At 41.0% G+C, this 16231-nt stretch overlaps 1 protein-coding gene across 1 annotated transcript in view; it reads right to left on the bottom strand.

Annotated features, from left to right (window-relative positions):
• The window catches only part of TTC7A (tetratricopeptide repeat domain 7A), a 1159252-nt gene that overhangs the window by 697887 nt on the left and 445134 nt on the right, over window positions 1-16231 (bottom strand). Inside the window, exon 10 of the mRNA XM_053712237.1 lies at window positions 5506-5589. Within this exon, the coding sequence (XP_053568212.1) occupies window positions 5506-5589 (84 nt within the window). The remainder of the gene's footprint in view (window positions 1-5505; window positions 5590-16231) is intronic.

Below are 16231 nucleotides of genomic sequence, written 5' to 3' on the forward strand. Positions count from 1 at the left end.
AAGAGTTGCGGCGGGGTCTAGGAGCGGCGGTTTAGGGGTTACTAACTTTATTTAGTTGCGGGGGGCTCCGGGGGTGCCGGTATAGGGGGTAGAACAGTGTAGTTAGTGTGGGTGCTTAGTGACAGGCTAGCAAGAAAGCTGTCAAAAAGCCGAAGAGCAGCGAGATCGGATGAGTGATAACTCTCACAGTCCGCTGCTCATCGCCCCGTACTTGGTGCGCAGCTTTTTGACAGCTTTTTTGATAACTTAGGCGAATTTTTGCAGGTCCGCGGCGGCGATGTGAGGCGAGCTTAGGCGGGCGTATTGGGCCGGCGAAGGCAGAAAAAGTAGACACGTTGATAACTAGGCCCCATAGAGGCCTATTTATCAAAGGTCTTGCGGACCTTATCCGACAGTGCGGATTAAGTCCGCAAGACCTCGCTGAATGTGAAGAGCAATATGCTCTCCGTATTTAGCATTGCACCAGCAGCTCACAAGAGCTGCTGGTGCAACGCCGCCCCCTTCAGACTCGCGGCCAACCAGCAGGGAGGTGTCAATCAACCCGATCGTACTCGATCGGGTTGAATAGTGGTGATTCGTGTCCGCCTGCTCAGAGCAGGCAGACAGGGTTATGGAGCCGTGTTCTTTAGACCGCTGCTTCTTAACTGCTGTTTCTGGCGAGTTTGAAGACTCGCCAGAAACATGGGCCCACAAGCTTCAAAGAGCTTGATAAATGGGCCTCATAGATTTAATATCAATTTTGATGATATCAAAATTAGCATCACAGATAAAATGATTAGCGTGTTGAAGCAAAATCAGAATCTGTTTCCTTTTGCGCTAAGCTTTCCAACCAGAAAGTTGATGCAGCTGCAACATCAGCTATAGAAATTGCAGGCCTGAGAAGATAGCCAGAAAATAAATAAGCTTTCCTTTTATAAGATTCAAGTTTCCTATCTAAAGGATCCTTAAAAGAAGTACTATCTTCCATAGGGATAGTAGTACGTTTGGCAAGAGTAGAAATAGCCCCATCAACTTTGGGGATTTTTTCCCAAAACTCCAATCTGGCTGCTGGCAAAGGATACAACTTTTTAAACCTAGAAGAAGGAATAAAAGAAGTATCAGGCCTATTCCATTCCTTTGGAATCATATCAGAAATAGCATCAGGAACAGGAAAAACCTCTGGAGTAACCACAGGAGGTTTATAAACAGAATTTAAAAATTTACTAGTTTTAATATTGAGAGGACTAGTTTCCTCATTATCCAAAGTAATTAACACTTCTTTCAACAAGAAACAAATATACTCCATCTTAAAGAGATAGGTAGATTTGTCAGTGTCAATACCTAAGGTAGGATCTTCTAAATCAGATAGATCCTCATCAGAGGAGGATAATTTAAACATCAGCAATAAAATCTTTTATATTCACAGGGATATCATGTACATTAGATGTTGAAGGAACAACAGGCATTGTACTAGTACTGATGGATACATTCTCTGCATGTAAAAGCTTATCATGACAACTGTTACATACTACAGCTGGAGATATAATCTCTGCTAACTTACAACAGATAGACTTATCTTTGGTAGAACTGTTATCAGGCAGCAGGAATCCAACAGTGGTTTCTGAGACAGGATCAGATTGAGAGATCTTGCAAATGTAAAAAAAAAAAAACATATAAAGCAAAATTATCTATTTCCTTATATGGCAGTTTCAGGAATGGGAAACAATGCAAACAGCATAGTCATCTGAGCATAGAAAAAGGCAAGAGGCACATAAGAAGTGGGGTTTAAATAATAAAATAATTTGGCACCAAGTATGACGTGCAACGCAAAACGACTTTTTTTGGCGCTAGGATGCAACTCGCATCATAGCAGACGCAACCTTGTGCAAGGAAACCTGGCGTTAACTAAGATGCCGGAAATGACTAATTTGCATTACTGAACGTACCTTCGCACCAAAAAAATCTCGTGACAAGAATGACGCAATATTTTGTGGCCTCGCGAGCCGAAATTTTACCAGCGAAAATTTTACCAGCGAAAATTAATGAAAACAGTCAATTTTGAAGAAAAGACTATACCCCAGGTAAGAAAAATAACTTCCTAAATATGTTTTTCCCAATTTTGAAACTGATAGACTGCAAAAGGAAATATACATAAACCTGACTCATGGCAAATATAAGTACAATACATATATTTAGAACTTTAACATTAATACATAAAGTGTCAAACTATAGCTGAGAGTGTCTTTAAGAAATAAAAACATACTTACCGAAAGACACCCATCCACATATAGCAGATAGCCAAACCAGTACTAAAAAACAGTTATCGGTAGAGGTAATGGAATATGAGAGTATATTGTCGATCTGAAAAGGGAGGTAGGAGATGAATCCCTACGACCGATAACAGAGAACCTATGAAAAGATTTCCCATGAGGAAAACTATAGAATTCAATAGGTGATACTCCCTTTACGTCCCTCTGACATTCACTGTACTCTGAGAGGAACTGGGCTTAAAAATGCCGAGAAGCGCATATCACAGAAGAAAATAAAGCACAAACTTACTTCACCACCTCCATAGGAGGCAAAGTTTGTAAAAACTGAATTGTGGGTGTGGTGAGGGGTGTATTTATAGGCATTTTGAGGTTTGGGAAACTTTGCCCCTCCTGGTAGGATTGTATATCCCATACGTCACTAGTTCATGGACTCTTGCCAATTACATGAAAGAAATGGTTTCTAATTTTCTCTGGTTATTATTTCCTGCCTTATATAGACAGTTTACGCAGAACAGTATACACTAGCTTTCCCCATGACCACCCTTAGAAGTTACATTAGTCGCTAAGCACATAATAAGATAAGAAAACGTATTTTTTTTGCTCAAACGTTCCACTCACAGGGGAAAGCAACAGGTTTCAGCTGCACTGACTAACTTTAGAATTTTTTTTTTTTAAACATATCCCACTTAGATCTATCTTATCCCCCCCTTACAGTAGGTTAAGGTTCTGCTAGATCTACTGTGTCCAACACAAATGATGAATGGCTCATTTCATATTGAAGAACACCATAAAGCTTTTGCAAGACCAAAAAATACAGTTTTCATGCTGTCTAGCTTTTAGCACAGTCTATATAGAATGATTAAAGGGCCAGTAGAATTGCATAATTAACAAGTGCATAATAAAAAGACAATGATTTAGCACCTAATCTGAATTTCAAATAAACAGTAGTTTTTTATCTGACAATTCCCCCCCCCCCCCCATTTGCCGGACCCCTGTATCATGTGACAGACATCAGCCAATCACAGACTAGTATACATATACTCCGTGAGCTTGTGCACATGTACTTGTTCCTCAAAAAGTGTGCATATAAAAAGACTGTGCAAAATTTGATAATGGAAGTAAATTTGAAAGTGTCTTAAAACTGCTGCTCTATCTAAATCATAAAAGTTTATTTTGACTTGAGTGTCCCTTTAAGAAAACTTGATTTCTATTGTATCTAAAATAGGTTTGTTCTGTTGATTATTTTTTTTTTTATGTCACTGTTATTTAATAATACTATCCCCGTCCCATCATTACAGCTGTGTGAGTTGCACATATCAGCCTGTAAGCAATTGACAATTCCCTATTGTTGGTAAACATTAATCTCCTGTTAACATCAGTTTCAAAATCTTTAGCTTAAAATTTCTCATGCAAAAACACACATTAATGTGTCTATTTGGGGCTCCCACAGATGCAAGATATGAATTGTATAATGACCCTTTAATAACATTATCAAAATCAGTTACACTGATGAAGTAAAATGTGAATATACTGGATATATAATTATTATTTATTCTGCACATTTTCCAGGTATTTACCTATAATAATTGTGTGTTTTCTACTCTTCAAAGAAGTTGAAATGCGCACACATACTAAGAGGAACATTGAATCTCAAATGTTGAAAATATTTTTGTCTTTAAAATTGCTAACCCTAATCAAAAAAGATTTATAAGTAATCAATGACTCCAGACTAGTCATCAGAAGCCATCCTGAAGTATGTCCACAGGCCAAAATATTTAAATGAGATGACTCTAGAGACATTCATTGGCTGTTTACACTTGTGAAGTAATCAGTAAGGTAATCTGCTAAACATTCTGAAGTCATCGCCCAGAATGTTTTACCTTAGCTGATGACTTTACAAGCCTGATGATGTCTGATGATGAGCAAATGACTTCTGAAGTAGTTTGATGATCATTAAATGATTCCAGGATGGTCTCTAAAGTAATCCTGTTTGTCTTGGGTAAGGAAAAGTTAGATTGAAACTAGGGTTGCTAGGTGTCCAGTATTCAACCGGACAGTCCAGTATTTTAGCAGGCTGTCCAGTAAAATCTGTACAAAAATACTGGACACTTATATGTCCAGTATTTTTAAAGACCCTGTCAGCTAAATGTAAAGGGCCTTCTAGGCCTTTATGCATTAGAAATATGGCTCAAAAAGAAGTTACACTGCGCATTTTCTATTATATGTGTTACAGGCAACTATGGGGGTCACATCATTTCTCTGTACATGTGCTACTGGCAACCAAGGGGATAAAATGACTGCTTAGTTGTGAAAAATATATGTGGTGGGATCAAGGGTGGGGCCTAAGGTTGATCTTTTGTAGTGGAGAAATTGGGGCCGAATTATCAAGCTCCGAATGGTCTGCCTGCTCTAAGGCTACGGACATCAATCCGCCCGATCCTATACGATCGGGCTGATTGACACCCCCTGCTAGCGATTGGCCGCGAATCTGCAGGGGTGCGGCATTGCACAAGCAGTTCACAAGAACTGCTTGTGAAATGATAAATGCCGACAGCGTATGTTGTTGGCATTTATCCATGTGCGGCGGACATGATACGCTACATCGTATCATGTCCGTCCGCATTTTAATAAATTGGCCACATTGTGTGAACCCATCTACGTCCCGTATCCAATCACCTATAGGTCTACTGGTATTTTTATAAAACACAGCTGGCAACCCTAATTGAAACTTGTGCTGCAGTACTGGTGGTGTAATTTCTACTAATCCTCACTGGCTCATAAGAGCAACTACCTCTGCCTTACTGGGGTGGAGGGACATGCCAAATATGAAAACAGCATGAAACAAAAACAAAGAAAAAACAATGTCCCTTAAAGTACTCTTCAGTTTCACCATCATTATAACTTGTTACACAGTGATTGCTTGAATTGGTGCAGTAGTTTATTAACACCTGGCCCTAGTTTGCCAAAGTAAAAAAGTTATAAAAAAAAATGCTAATAAAAACATTTGTTTGTAATGGGTGTTTGAAAAAAATTAAATAACTAAATACATTTTGAAAATTGCTCTTAAATAACAAAACCATGCAAATACAGTGAGCAAAATTACAATTTTAAATTCTTAGAAAACTTTTTATGTGATGTTTAATTATTTATATATACTATGAATATATAAAAAAATATGTTTACGTTCCATTAAGTAAAATAATAATAATAATAATAATAATAAATCAGGAATACATAAACTGCAAAAAGTAGTTACCTTCCCACATGACATCATGGATAATGCCAGCTGGTACCACAAATGAAATTCCCCAAATGCAAACTTCATTGCTCTTTCCAAACACTGGAAAAAAACACATGAAATAATTATAGATACCGAATGAGACATGTTATCTAATGTTAAATATAAATAAATCAATACATAAATACACATTTGGATAAAAACGCTCTTTTGCGCTTTTGTGCGCTAAGATTACACTAGTTAAATCAATAGCGCTTTTATTGCGCACTAACTTCTGGATGTTGTATAGCACAGGTGCTCTTAATACCACACATAATAGACTTCTGTGAGAGTACGCTAAAAAAAACACGTTGACTGACACTCAAGAGATAAGCCAAAGATACGCTAAACCTCTGCTCAGGTAGTGTTCTTTACTTATTTTTATACTGTTTTTTTTTTTTATTGAAATGTTAATTTAATGCATTTCACGCATACATGTATACTTATACAGTCAAGCACCTTATCATATACAATTTCCCTTTAAATCAGTTAATTATTTTTTTTATAATAAACCATTATTTTACATTTAATAGTTATAAACAAGTGAAACGTTTCAATATATTTCTTATGTGTTTTGTTAAGCATATTTTCAAGTGTTAACACAATGGGGCTGATTTATGTAGCTGTGAATGCAGCTGTTTCCACACAAGCCTTCAAGCTCGCCGTAAACATAAGCGGCTAGATTTAGAGTTCAGCGTTAGCCGTCAAAAGCAGCGTTAAGGGGTCCTAACGCTGCTTTTGGCCGCCCGCTGGTATTTAGAGTCAGCCAGGAAAGGGTCTAATGCTCACTTCCTTACCGCGACTCCAGGCTACCGCAGATCCCCTTACGCCAATTGTGTATCCTATTTTTTCTATGAGATCTGCCTAACGCCGGTATTTGGAGTCTTGGAAGAAGTGAGCGGTAGATCCTCTACCGACAAGACTCCAGCCGCAAAAAAAAGTCAGTAGTTAAGAGTTTTATGGACTAACGCCGGAATATAAAGCTCTTAACTTTATACTATAAAGTACACTAACACCCATAAACTACCTATGTACCCCTAAACCGAGGCCCCCCCACATGGCCGCCACTATAATAAAAAATGTTAACCCCTAATCTGCCGACCGGACACCGCCGCCAACTACATTATACCTATGAACCCCTAATCTGCTGCCCCTAACATCGCAGACACCTATATTATATTTATTAACCCCTAATCTGCCCCCCCCCCAACATCGCCGCTACCTAACTACAAGTATTAATCCCTAATCTGCCGACCGGACCTCGCCGCCACTATAATAAATGTATTAACCCCTAAACCGCTGCACTCCCGCCTCGCAAACACTATAATAATCCGGAAGACAGAAGATAGAAGATGCCGCTTGGAAGAAGACATCGCCTGGATGGAAGACCTCTTCTTTGCCGCTTGGATCAAGACTTCGCCCGGATGGAGGACCACATCTGCCGGATTGGATGAAGACTTCGGCTCAGCTGAGTGAAGACAACTCAAGGTAGGGAGATCTTCAGGGGGTTAGTGATAGGTTTTTTTAAGGGGGGATCGGGTGGGTTAGAATAGGGGTATGTGGGTGGTGGGTTGTAATGTTGGGGGGGTATTGTATTTTCTTTTACAGGTAAAAGAGCTGATTACTTTGGGGCAATGCCCCGCAAAAAGCCCTTTTAAGGGCTGGTAAAAGAGCTGGTTACTTGGTAATTTAGAATAGGGTAGGGAATTTTATTATTTTGGGGGGCTTTTTTATTTTATTAGGGGGCTTAGATTAGGTGTAATTAGATTAAAATTCTTGTAATATTTTTTTATTTTTTTTAAATTTAGTGTTTTGTTTTTTTTGTATTATAGATTAGTTTATTTAATTGTATTTTACTTTAGCTAATTGTAGGTAATTTATTTAATTAATTTATTGATAGTCTAGTGTTAGGTTTAATTGTAACTTAGGTTAGGATTTATTTTACAGGTAATTTTGTAATTATTTTAACTAGGTAGCTATTAAATAGTTAATAACTATTTAATAGCTATTGTACCTAGTTAAAATAAATACAAAATTTCCTGTAAAATAAATATAAATCCTAAAATAGCTACAATGTAATTATTAGTTATATTGTAGCTATATTTGGGTTTATTTTCTCGGTAAGTATTTAGTTTTAAATAGGAATAATTTATTTAATAATAGGAATATTATTTTGTTTAATTTAAATTTAATTTATGTTAGGGGGGTGTTAGGGTTAGGGTTAGACTTAGGTTTAGGGGTTAATAACTTTATTATAGTAGCGGCGATGTTGCGGGCGGGAGATTAGGGGTTAATAATTGTAGGTAGGTGGCGGCAATGTTAGGGAGGGCAGATTAGGGGTTAATAAAATTTATTATAGTGTTTGCGAGGCAGGAGTGCGGCGGTTTAGGGGTTAATACATTTATTATAGTGGCGGCGAGGTCCGGTCGGCAGATTAGGGTTTGATACTTGTAGTTAGGTTGTGGCGACGTTGGGGGGGGGCAGATTTGGGGTTAATAAATATAATGTAGGGTTCGGCGATGTTAGGGACAGCAGATTAGGGGTTCATATGGATAATGTAGGTGGCGGCGGTGTCCGGTCGGCAGAATAGGGGTTAATAATAAAATGCAGGTGTCAGCGATAGCGGGGGCGGCATATTAGGGGTTAATAAGTGTAAGGTTGGGGGTGTTTAGACTCGGGGTTCATGTTAGGGTGTTAGGTGTAGACTTAGAGTGTGTTTCCACATAGGAAACAATGGGGCTGCGTTAGGAGCTGAACGCTGCTTTTTGCAGGTGTTAGGTGTTTTTTTTCAGCCCAAACTGCCCCATTGTTTCCTATGGGGATATCGTGCACGAGCACGTTTTTCAAGCTTACCGCTACCGTAAGCAACGCTGGTATTGAGGGTTGAAGTGGAGCAAAATTATGCTCAACGCTCCCTTTTCTGAGCCTAACGCAGCCACTCAGACAACTCTAAATACCAGCGTTGTCTTAAGGGTGCGCTGGAAAAAAAAGCAGCGTTAACTACGCAGGTCTTTAACGACAAAACTCTAAATCTAGCCGATTGTTAATAAGCAGCGGTCTTAAGATCGCTGCTCCTTAATTCGTCCACCACCTCTGAGGCTGGCTCCTAATCATATGTCCCTGCTTTAAAAAAACAAACAAAAAAAAACAAGAGAATGAAGAAAAATTGATAATTTCTGCAGCACTATATGGAAGCAGTTTCGCAAAAATATAATCCATTTGTAAGAGCACTAGATGGCAGTACTATTCCATGCCCTAAATGCCTACCTAGGTATCTCTTCAACACGGAATAGCATGCTCTGTCTAAATCACAAAATATTTTTGGGGGTTTTTATATCACTTTAATTCCACAGATAAGTTATGTTATAAGATGTTTATACTTAACAAGGAGTAAAATGTAATTAGGCTAAAAACACTGAGAATGGAAATGCTTCCTCACCATCTCACCATGCTGGCAAACTGCTGGTCTCACCACATTCACTGGTATTGAGACTGGGTGGATTTTCATACGGCAGTGGAGGACTTTTGTAGGTGCAAGTTAGGGGACATAATAATGGTGAGTGAAATGAGTAGCCCATTTTCAAAGAAAAGAGTCCATTAAAGGGAATAAATGGAGTTAAAGTGTGAAATACAATTGTTCATAAGTAACAGCATTGTAGGAAAGAATTACTATATTTTATTTATTTATCTAAAAAAAAAGGATAGGAGAAAAAGTATATGTATGTGTGTGTGTATATATATATATATATATATATATAGATAGATAGATAGATAGATAGAGAAATAAAGTGCACTCCAATGAGAATCTTGTTAATAGCATCTCACTTTATTAGTGAATGTTTTCTTAACAATAAAAGTCCGCCGTCAGACAAAAAAAGTGTGTATACTTTTATTGATCCGAAAACGTTCACAAATAAAGTGAGATACTATTAACAAGATTCCCATTGGGGTGCACTTTATTTCTCTATCTTTATACATTGTTTTGCTGCACCCTGGGCTGTTGATCATGTGCGTCTGGAGTGCAATTTGACTTGGATTCTTATATATATATATATATAGTGCCCTCTACTAATATTGGCACCCTTGATAAATATGAGCAAAGAAGGCTGTGAAAAATTGTCTTTATTAATTAACCATTTGATCTTTTGGTCGAAAAATACACAAAAATACTCTGCTTTTATGGATATCAAGTAATTGCAAACACAAAACAGGTTTATCCCAAAAATAATCTTTGTTAAATATATGTGTGGCACAATTATTGGTACCCCTGTGAATTCATATGAAGTATACTTCAATTGATATTATACATTTTTTAGTATACCTGGCTGACTAGGGACAGGATATTGTTCAACCATGACTACTACATGTTTCACAGGAGTTAAATATGAGGTAATACATTGGCTAAATTCCCTTAGTCATTCATCACAATGGATATGCGGAAAAAAGTTGTTGTGCTTCACAAAATGGGAAGTGGCTATAAGAAAATAGCAAAACCATTGAAAATGCTCCAGTCAACTGAAAATTTTATGAATCAACCTGGAAGAGGGGAGGTGTGTCTATATTGTCTCAACACACTGTGAAGAAAATGGTTTGAGTGGCCAAAAACTTAAATTATGCTTACCTAATAATTTTCTTTTCTTCTGACGGGGAGTCCACAGCTGCATTCATTACTTTTGGGAAATACAGAACCTGGCCACCAGGAGGAGGCAAAGACACCCCAGCCAAAAGCATAAATACCTCCCCCACTTCCCTCATCCCCCAGTCATTCTGCCGAGGGAACAAGGAACAGCTTTTGGGAAAACAATACCCAAGCTATAGAGGATACTGAATGCAAAACGGGTGGGTACAAGAGGTGGCCCATTCTGAGGGCACCACATCCTGAAATCACCCAAACACCCAACAAAAAAACTGCTTCCCCAGAAGCAGAAAGAACAAAAAATGGAAATGACCAAGTAACTACCCATCAGTTAAAACCAGCACGACCCTTTCAAACAACCGCTCAGATCACTAGACTTAACCGAGCACAAAGGCCTCCGAGGAGACAAAGTCCCACAGGCTCCAAGCCCACACTTAAACTCATATAAGAGAGTCCGAAAGGACCACCAGACAAAAAACTAGGCCAAAAAAGAACCCCAAGTATAGCTCCAAGAGTGCAAACCAAGGTTGCAACAGGAGAAAGCTGCGTAGAGAACAAACCCTACCGACCTTTACACAGAGTGCAAACCCGCACTCAGGATGGAGTGACCAAGGGATAAAAACCACCCCCGGGAGCCGCTAAAAAACAGCACCATAACATCTTACTATGCTCCAGATGAAACCACAGGCTTCCCTCAAGAGGTATAAGCGGACGCAAGCTGCCAACACTAGCTAATCAAAGGCTAGTAAACTGCACCAGGACTCTCACAGAGGAAAAACTCCAAAGTATAGCAGAGCAAATCCTTCCCAAAAACAAAAAACAGGGAAGTAAGTATAGTACCCAAAAGCCAGCAGAGGAAAGCTACTTGCTGAGGGAAACACTGCGAAGCCTCCCACCCAAGGAAGGCCCACAAAACCTATTAAAGATACACGGGTCAAGGCTCAACAGAGCAGTCAGAACCATTCTGAGGCAACGGACCCAGCACCAAAGCGACGGCCAATGTCTGAAAGGAAAAGGGAATTAAAAATTCCCCGGACCACCAAGACCCTCAGGAAGGAAAAGGATGGTATCCAGATCCCCTAAGGACACAATTGTGTCCAGACCCCAGACCCAGCTCCCTTCCCAAAGAGAAGGGACACTCCCAAAAGCAAGACCCTATGCTGAAAACAGAAATGGCATGATACCAGAAATCCAGCCCTTCACATGACATCCTGCACACGAGGCAGGGAGGACCCCACCGGACAGAGGAAGAAAGACCTCTGGGGCACCAAGTGGATACTGTAGTATGCCCAATCCTCTCCAAAGGGAGGGGAAACACAAACATAATGGGTTAGCCCGCCCATAGGCACGGAGCAAAAAGTTGTAAACGGACAGCAAAAGGCCAATATTGATTGCCATCCGGCTACTACATCCAGCCCAGTAGAAATTTCCAAATCTCTGTTAAGAGAGAGAAAAAAACGCCAAAAAAGACATGAGGACGTTCCGGAACCAGAAAAACTGGGCAGTCTAGATCCAACCTAAGGGATCTGGACACAGAAAACCCAAAATGTTCATGCAAAGATAAGAACAGGTCAAGTAAACCGGACACGCGGAACCCGGAGCCGGCTTCAAAACTAATAACCCCTGAGGAACCAACGGTTAACCCCATCCGGAGAAGACCTTGCACCACGGGTGATGCAATCACAGCCACATCCAAGGATCCTTGGACACCAAACACTAGCGTAAGTATCCCAGAGACAGAGAGCTTAACCCCTAAAGGCTCAAGGGACAACACCCAGTAGGTCTAAAGAGTAAGGTAAACTTACAAAAGAGCAGAGCACAAAACCTAGAAAATCTAGATTAAGAAGATAAATAGTCTCCAAATATTCACTCGCGATCAACCTCCCGGAAACCCCTACAGCTCGAGGAATGTATGATGAACGAGCATCCCAAACTCCTGGCAAGCGACAGATCAAACCGAAATGCCTAAGCAGGGGCAACCGCAGGAAAAAAAAGACAACACAATCTCAAGAACTACAAAATTATTGGAGCAGATGAGATACTGTACGGGGAAGAAAAAAGTCCAAAAGGCCCGAGCTTCCAGAAACAGATGACCAGAAAAAACATCCCCAAAAAAAGGAAAAAAAGCGGTACAAACAACCTTGACCCTTTAAGGAAGAGGTACCGTCGCCAAGGATTCCAAAAGGACAATCCAAGAAAAAATTCCAAAAGGAACAATTTCCTAAAGCAACACTGCACCGACTGGCGGGAAAGAGGTGCTAAACTCTCTAATTTTCCCACCACGTGGGAAGGAATACTCTAGGCTCCGAGGGTATTGGTAGCAACAGAGTGACGCAGCAAAATTCACTGACCCAGTCACCAGAGAGACGGCTATTTAGGACTGAAATAATCCCGAGAGCCGCACAGACCCGCAAGTCCTCTTGATAATGCTTAGCTGAAACTTGTAAAATAAATAACCAGAAAACTAAAATAAAGCTAAGAGCACTCGGCACTCAGGAGGCTGCTGTCCAGCAGTCTCATAGGCCAAACGGATGATGCTTTTCAGCCAAAAGGAAAGAGAGGTAGCCATAGCCTTTTGACCACTGCGCTTTCCAGTATAGACAACAAACAAAGAAGATGATTGGCGAAAATCTTTGGTTGCCTGTAAATAAAACTTCAAAGCATGAAACACGTCCAAGTTGTGCAACAGACGTTCCTTCTTAGAAGAAGGATTAGGATAGAGAGAAGGAACAACAATTCCCTGATTGATATTCCTGTTAGAAACAACATTAGGGAGGAACCCAGGTTTGGTACGCAAAACCACCTTATCAGCATGGAAAACAAGATAAGGCGAGTCGCATTGTAATGCAGATAGTTCAGAAACCCTTCGAGCTGAAGCAACTAGAAACAGAACTTTCCAAGATAGAAGCTTAATATCTATGGAATGCATGGGTTCAAACGGAACCCCCTGAAAAACATTAAGAACTAAATTTAGACTCCATGGCGGAGCAACAGGTTTAAACACAGGCTTGATTCTAACTAAAGCCTGACAAAAAGCCTGAACGTCTGGGACATCAGCCAGACGCTTGTGCAATAAGATAGACAAAGCAGATATCTGTCCCTTTAAGGAACTAGCTGACAATCCTTTCTCCAATCCTTCTTGAAGAAAGGACAAAATCCTAGGAATCCTGATCTTACTCCATGAGTAGCCTTTGGATTCGCACCAAAAAAGATATTCACGCCATATCTTATGAAAGATTTTCCTGGTGACAGGCTTTCGAGCCTGAATCAAGGTATCTATGGCCGACTCAGAGAAACCCCGCTTTGATAAAATCAAGCGTTCAATCTCCAAGCAGTCAGTTGCAGAGAAATTAGATTTGGATGCTTGAACGGACCTTGAATTAGAAGGTCCTGTCGCAGTGGCAGAGTCCATGGTGGTAGAGATGACATGGTGGCCACGCAGGTGCTATCAAAATCACAGACGCTCTCTCCTGTTTGATTCTTGCAATCAAACGGGGAAGGAGAGGAAATGGTGGAAACACATAAGCCAGGTTGAACGATACTGCTAGAGCAACTATCAGTACTGCCTGAGGATCCCTGGACCTGGATCCGTAACAAGGAAGTTTGGTGTTCTGACGAGACGCCATCAGATCCAATTCTGGTGTGCCCCATAGCTGAACCAGTTGAGCAAACACCTCCAGATGGAGCTCCCACTCCCCGGATGAAAAGTCTGACAACTTAGAAAATCTGCCTCCCAATTCTCTACCCCTGGGATATAGATCACTGATAGATAGCAAGAGTGAGTCTCTGCCCATCGGATTATCCTGGAAACTTCTATCATCGCCAAGGAACTCCTTGCCCCCCCCTGATGATTGATATAAGCTACAGTCGTGATGTTGGCCATGCCTGAAGAGCATTGAATATCGCTCTTAATTCCAGAATATTTATTGGTAGGGGGGCCTCCTCCTGAGTCCACAAACCCTGTGCTTTCAGGGAATTTCAGACTGCACCCCAACCCAGTAGGCTGGCGTCCGTCGTCACTATAACCCACGCTGGCCTGGTGAAACACATTCCCCTGGACAGGCGATCCTGTGACAACCACCAAAGAAGAGAGTCTCTGGTCTCTTGATCCAGATCTAGCTGAGGAGATAAATCTGCATAATCCCCATTCCACTGTTTGCGCATGCATAGTTGCAGTGGTCTGAGATGCAAGCGAGTGAACGGAACTATGTCCATTGCCGCTACCATAAGTCCGATTACCTCCATACACTGAGCCACTGACGGCCAAGGAATGGAATGAGGAGCTCGGCAGGTGGTTAAAATCTTTGATTTCTTAACCTCGTCAGAAAAATTTTCATGTCCACCGAATCCATCAGAGTTCCCAGGAATGGAACTCTTGTGAGAGGAATAAGAGAACTCTTTTTCACGTTCACCTTCCACCCATGAGATCTTAGAAAGGCCAACACTAAGTCCATGTGAGACTTGGCTAGTTGGAAAGTCGACGCTTGAATTAGGATGTCGTCTAGATAAGGCGCCACTGCAATGCCCCGCGGTCTTAGGACCGCCAGCAGGGACCCTAGCACTTTTGTGAAGATTCTTGGCGCCGTGGCCAACCCGAAGGGAAGAGCCACAAACTGGTAATGCCTGTCCAGAAAGGAAAACCTTAGGAACTGGTGATGATCTTTGTGGATAGGAATGTGTAAATATGCATCCTTTAAATCCACGGTGGTCATATATTGACCTTCCTGGATCATTGGTAAAATAGTCCGAATGGTCTCCATCTTGAAGGATGGAACTCTTAGGAATTGGTTTAGGATCTTGAGATCTAGAATTGGTCTGAAGGTTACCTCTTTTTTGGGAACCACAAATAGATTGGAGTAGAAACCTTGTCCCTGTTCTGCTGTCGGAACTGGGCAGATCACTCCCATGGTAAAAAGGTCTTCTACACAGCGTAAGAACACCTCTCTTTTTGTCTGGTTTACAGACAATTGAGAAAGATGGAATCTCCCCTTTGGAGGAGAATCTTTAAAAATCTAAAAGATACCCCTGGGTTACAATTTCTACGGCCCAGGAGTCCTGAACGTCTCTTGCCCAGGCCTGAGCAAAGAGAGAGAGTCTGCCCCCTACTAGATCCGGTCCCGGATCGGGGGCTACCCCTTCATGCTGTCTTTGTGGCAGCAGCAGGCTTTTTGGCCTTGTTCCAAGCCTGGTTAGTTCTCCAGTTTGGCTTGGATTGAGCAAAGTTCCCCTCTTGCTTTGCAGCAGGGGAAGAGGAAGCGGGACCACCCTTGAAGTTTCGAAAGGAACGAAAATTATATGGTTTGGTCCTTGTCTTATTTGACTTATCTTGGGGAAGGGCATGACCCTTCCCCCCCAATGATGTCTGAAATTATCTCTTTCAGTGCAGGCCCGAATAGGGTCTTACCTTTGAAAGGGATGGTCAAAATTTTAGATTTTGATGACACATCAGCCGACCAGGCAGGGGCGAAACTACAGGGGGTGCAGAGTTCGCAGGTGCGACTGGGCCCCTGAGGGTGGGGGCCCAGCTTTAAAAAAAAAATAGTTTTTTTTAATAAAAAAACGTTAACCTACCACTGCCTGCACTGATATCATGTGAGTGTGACATGACTACAGGGGTTAGTGTTTCTGTTTTACCCATTGGTGTTTATGTGTGTGTGTGTATGGTGTGTGTATGTATGTGACTGTGTGTGTATTTATGCATGTATGTATGTGTGTATGTTTGTGGAACCAGCAAATTACAGACCTTGTTACTACAGCATTGGTGGGGCAGGGGGCTGAACAGTGTCATTATACAGTACCACTATATACAGTATGGGGGGTGGACCATGTCACTGACTACTGTGGTCACTTCATAAAGTACTGGGCGGGAAGGGTCAGGCCAGCCATCTCACCGGCAGATCACTAACTTACTATATACAGTTCTGGGGGGTTAAATAGTGTCACTATATATATATATATATATATATATATATATATATATATATATATATACAGTAATAGGGGATCAGACCATCTCACAGACTGTGGGCACAGGGTACCTCCTTTTGCAGACATGTAATCTGATTCACA

The sequence above is a fragment of the Bombina bombina genome, chromosome 4 (genome assembly GCF_027579735.1).
Source record: "Bombina bombina isolate aBomBom1 chromosome 4, aBomBom1.pri, whole genome shotgun sequence".
NCBI lineage: Eukaryota > Metazoa > Chordata > Amphibia > Anura > Bombinatoridae > Bombina > Bombina bombina.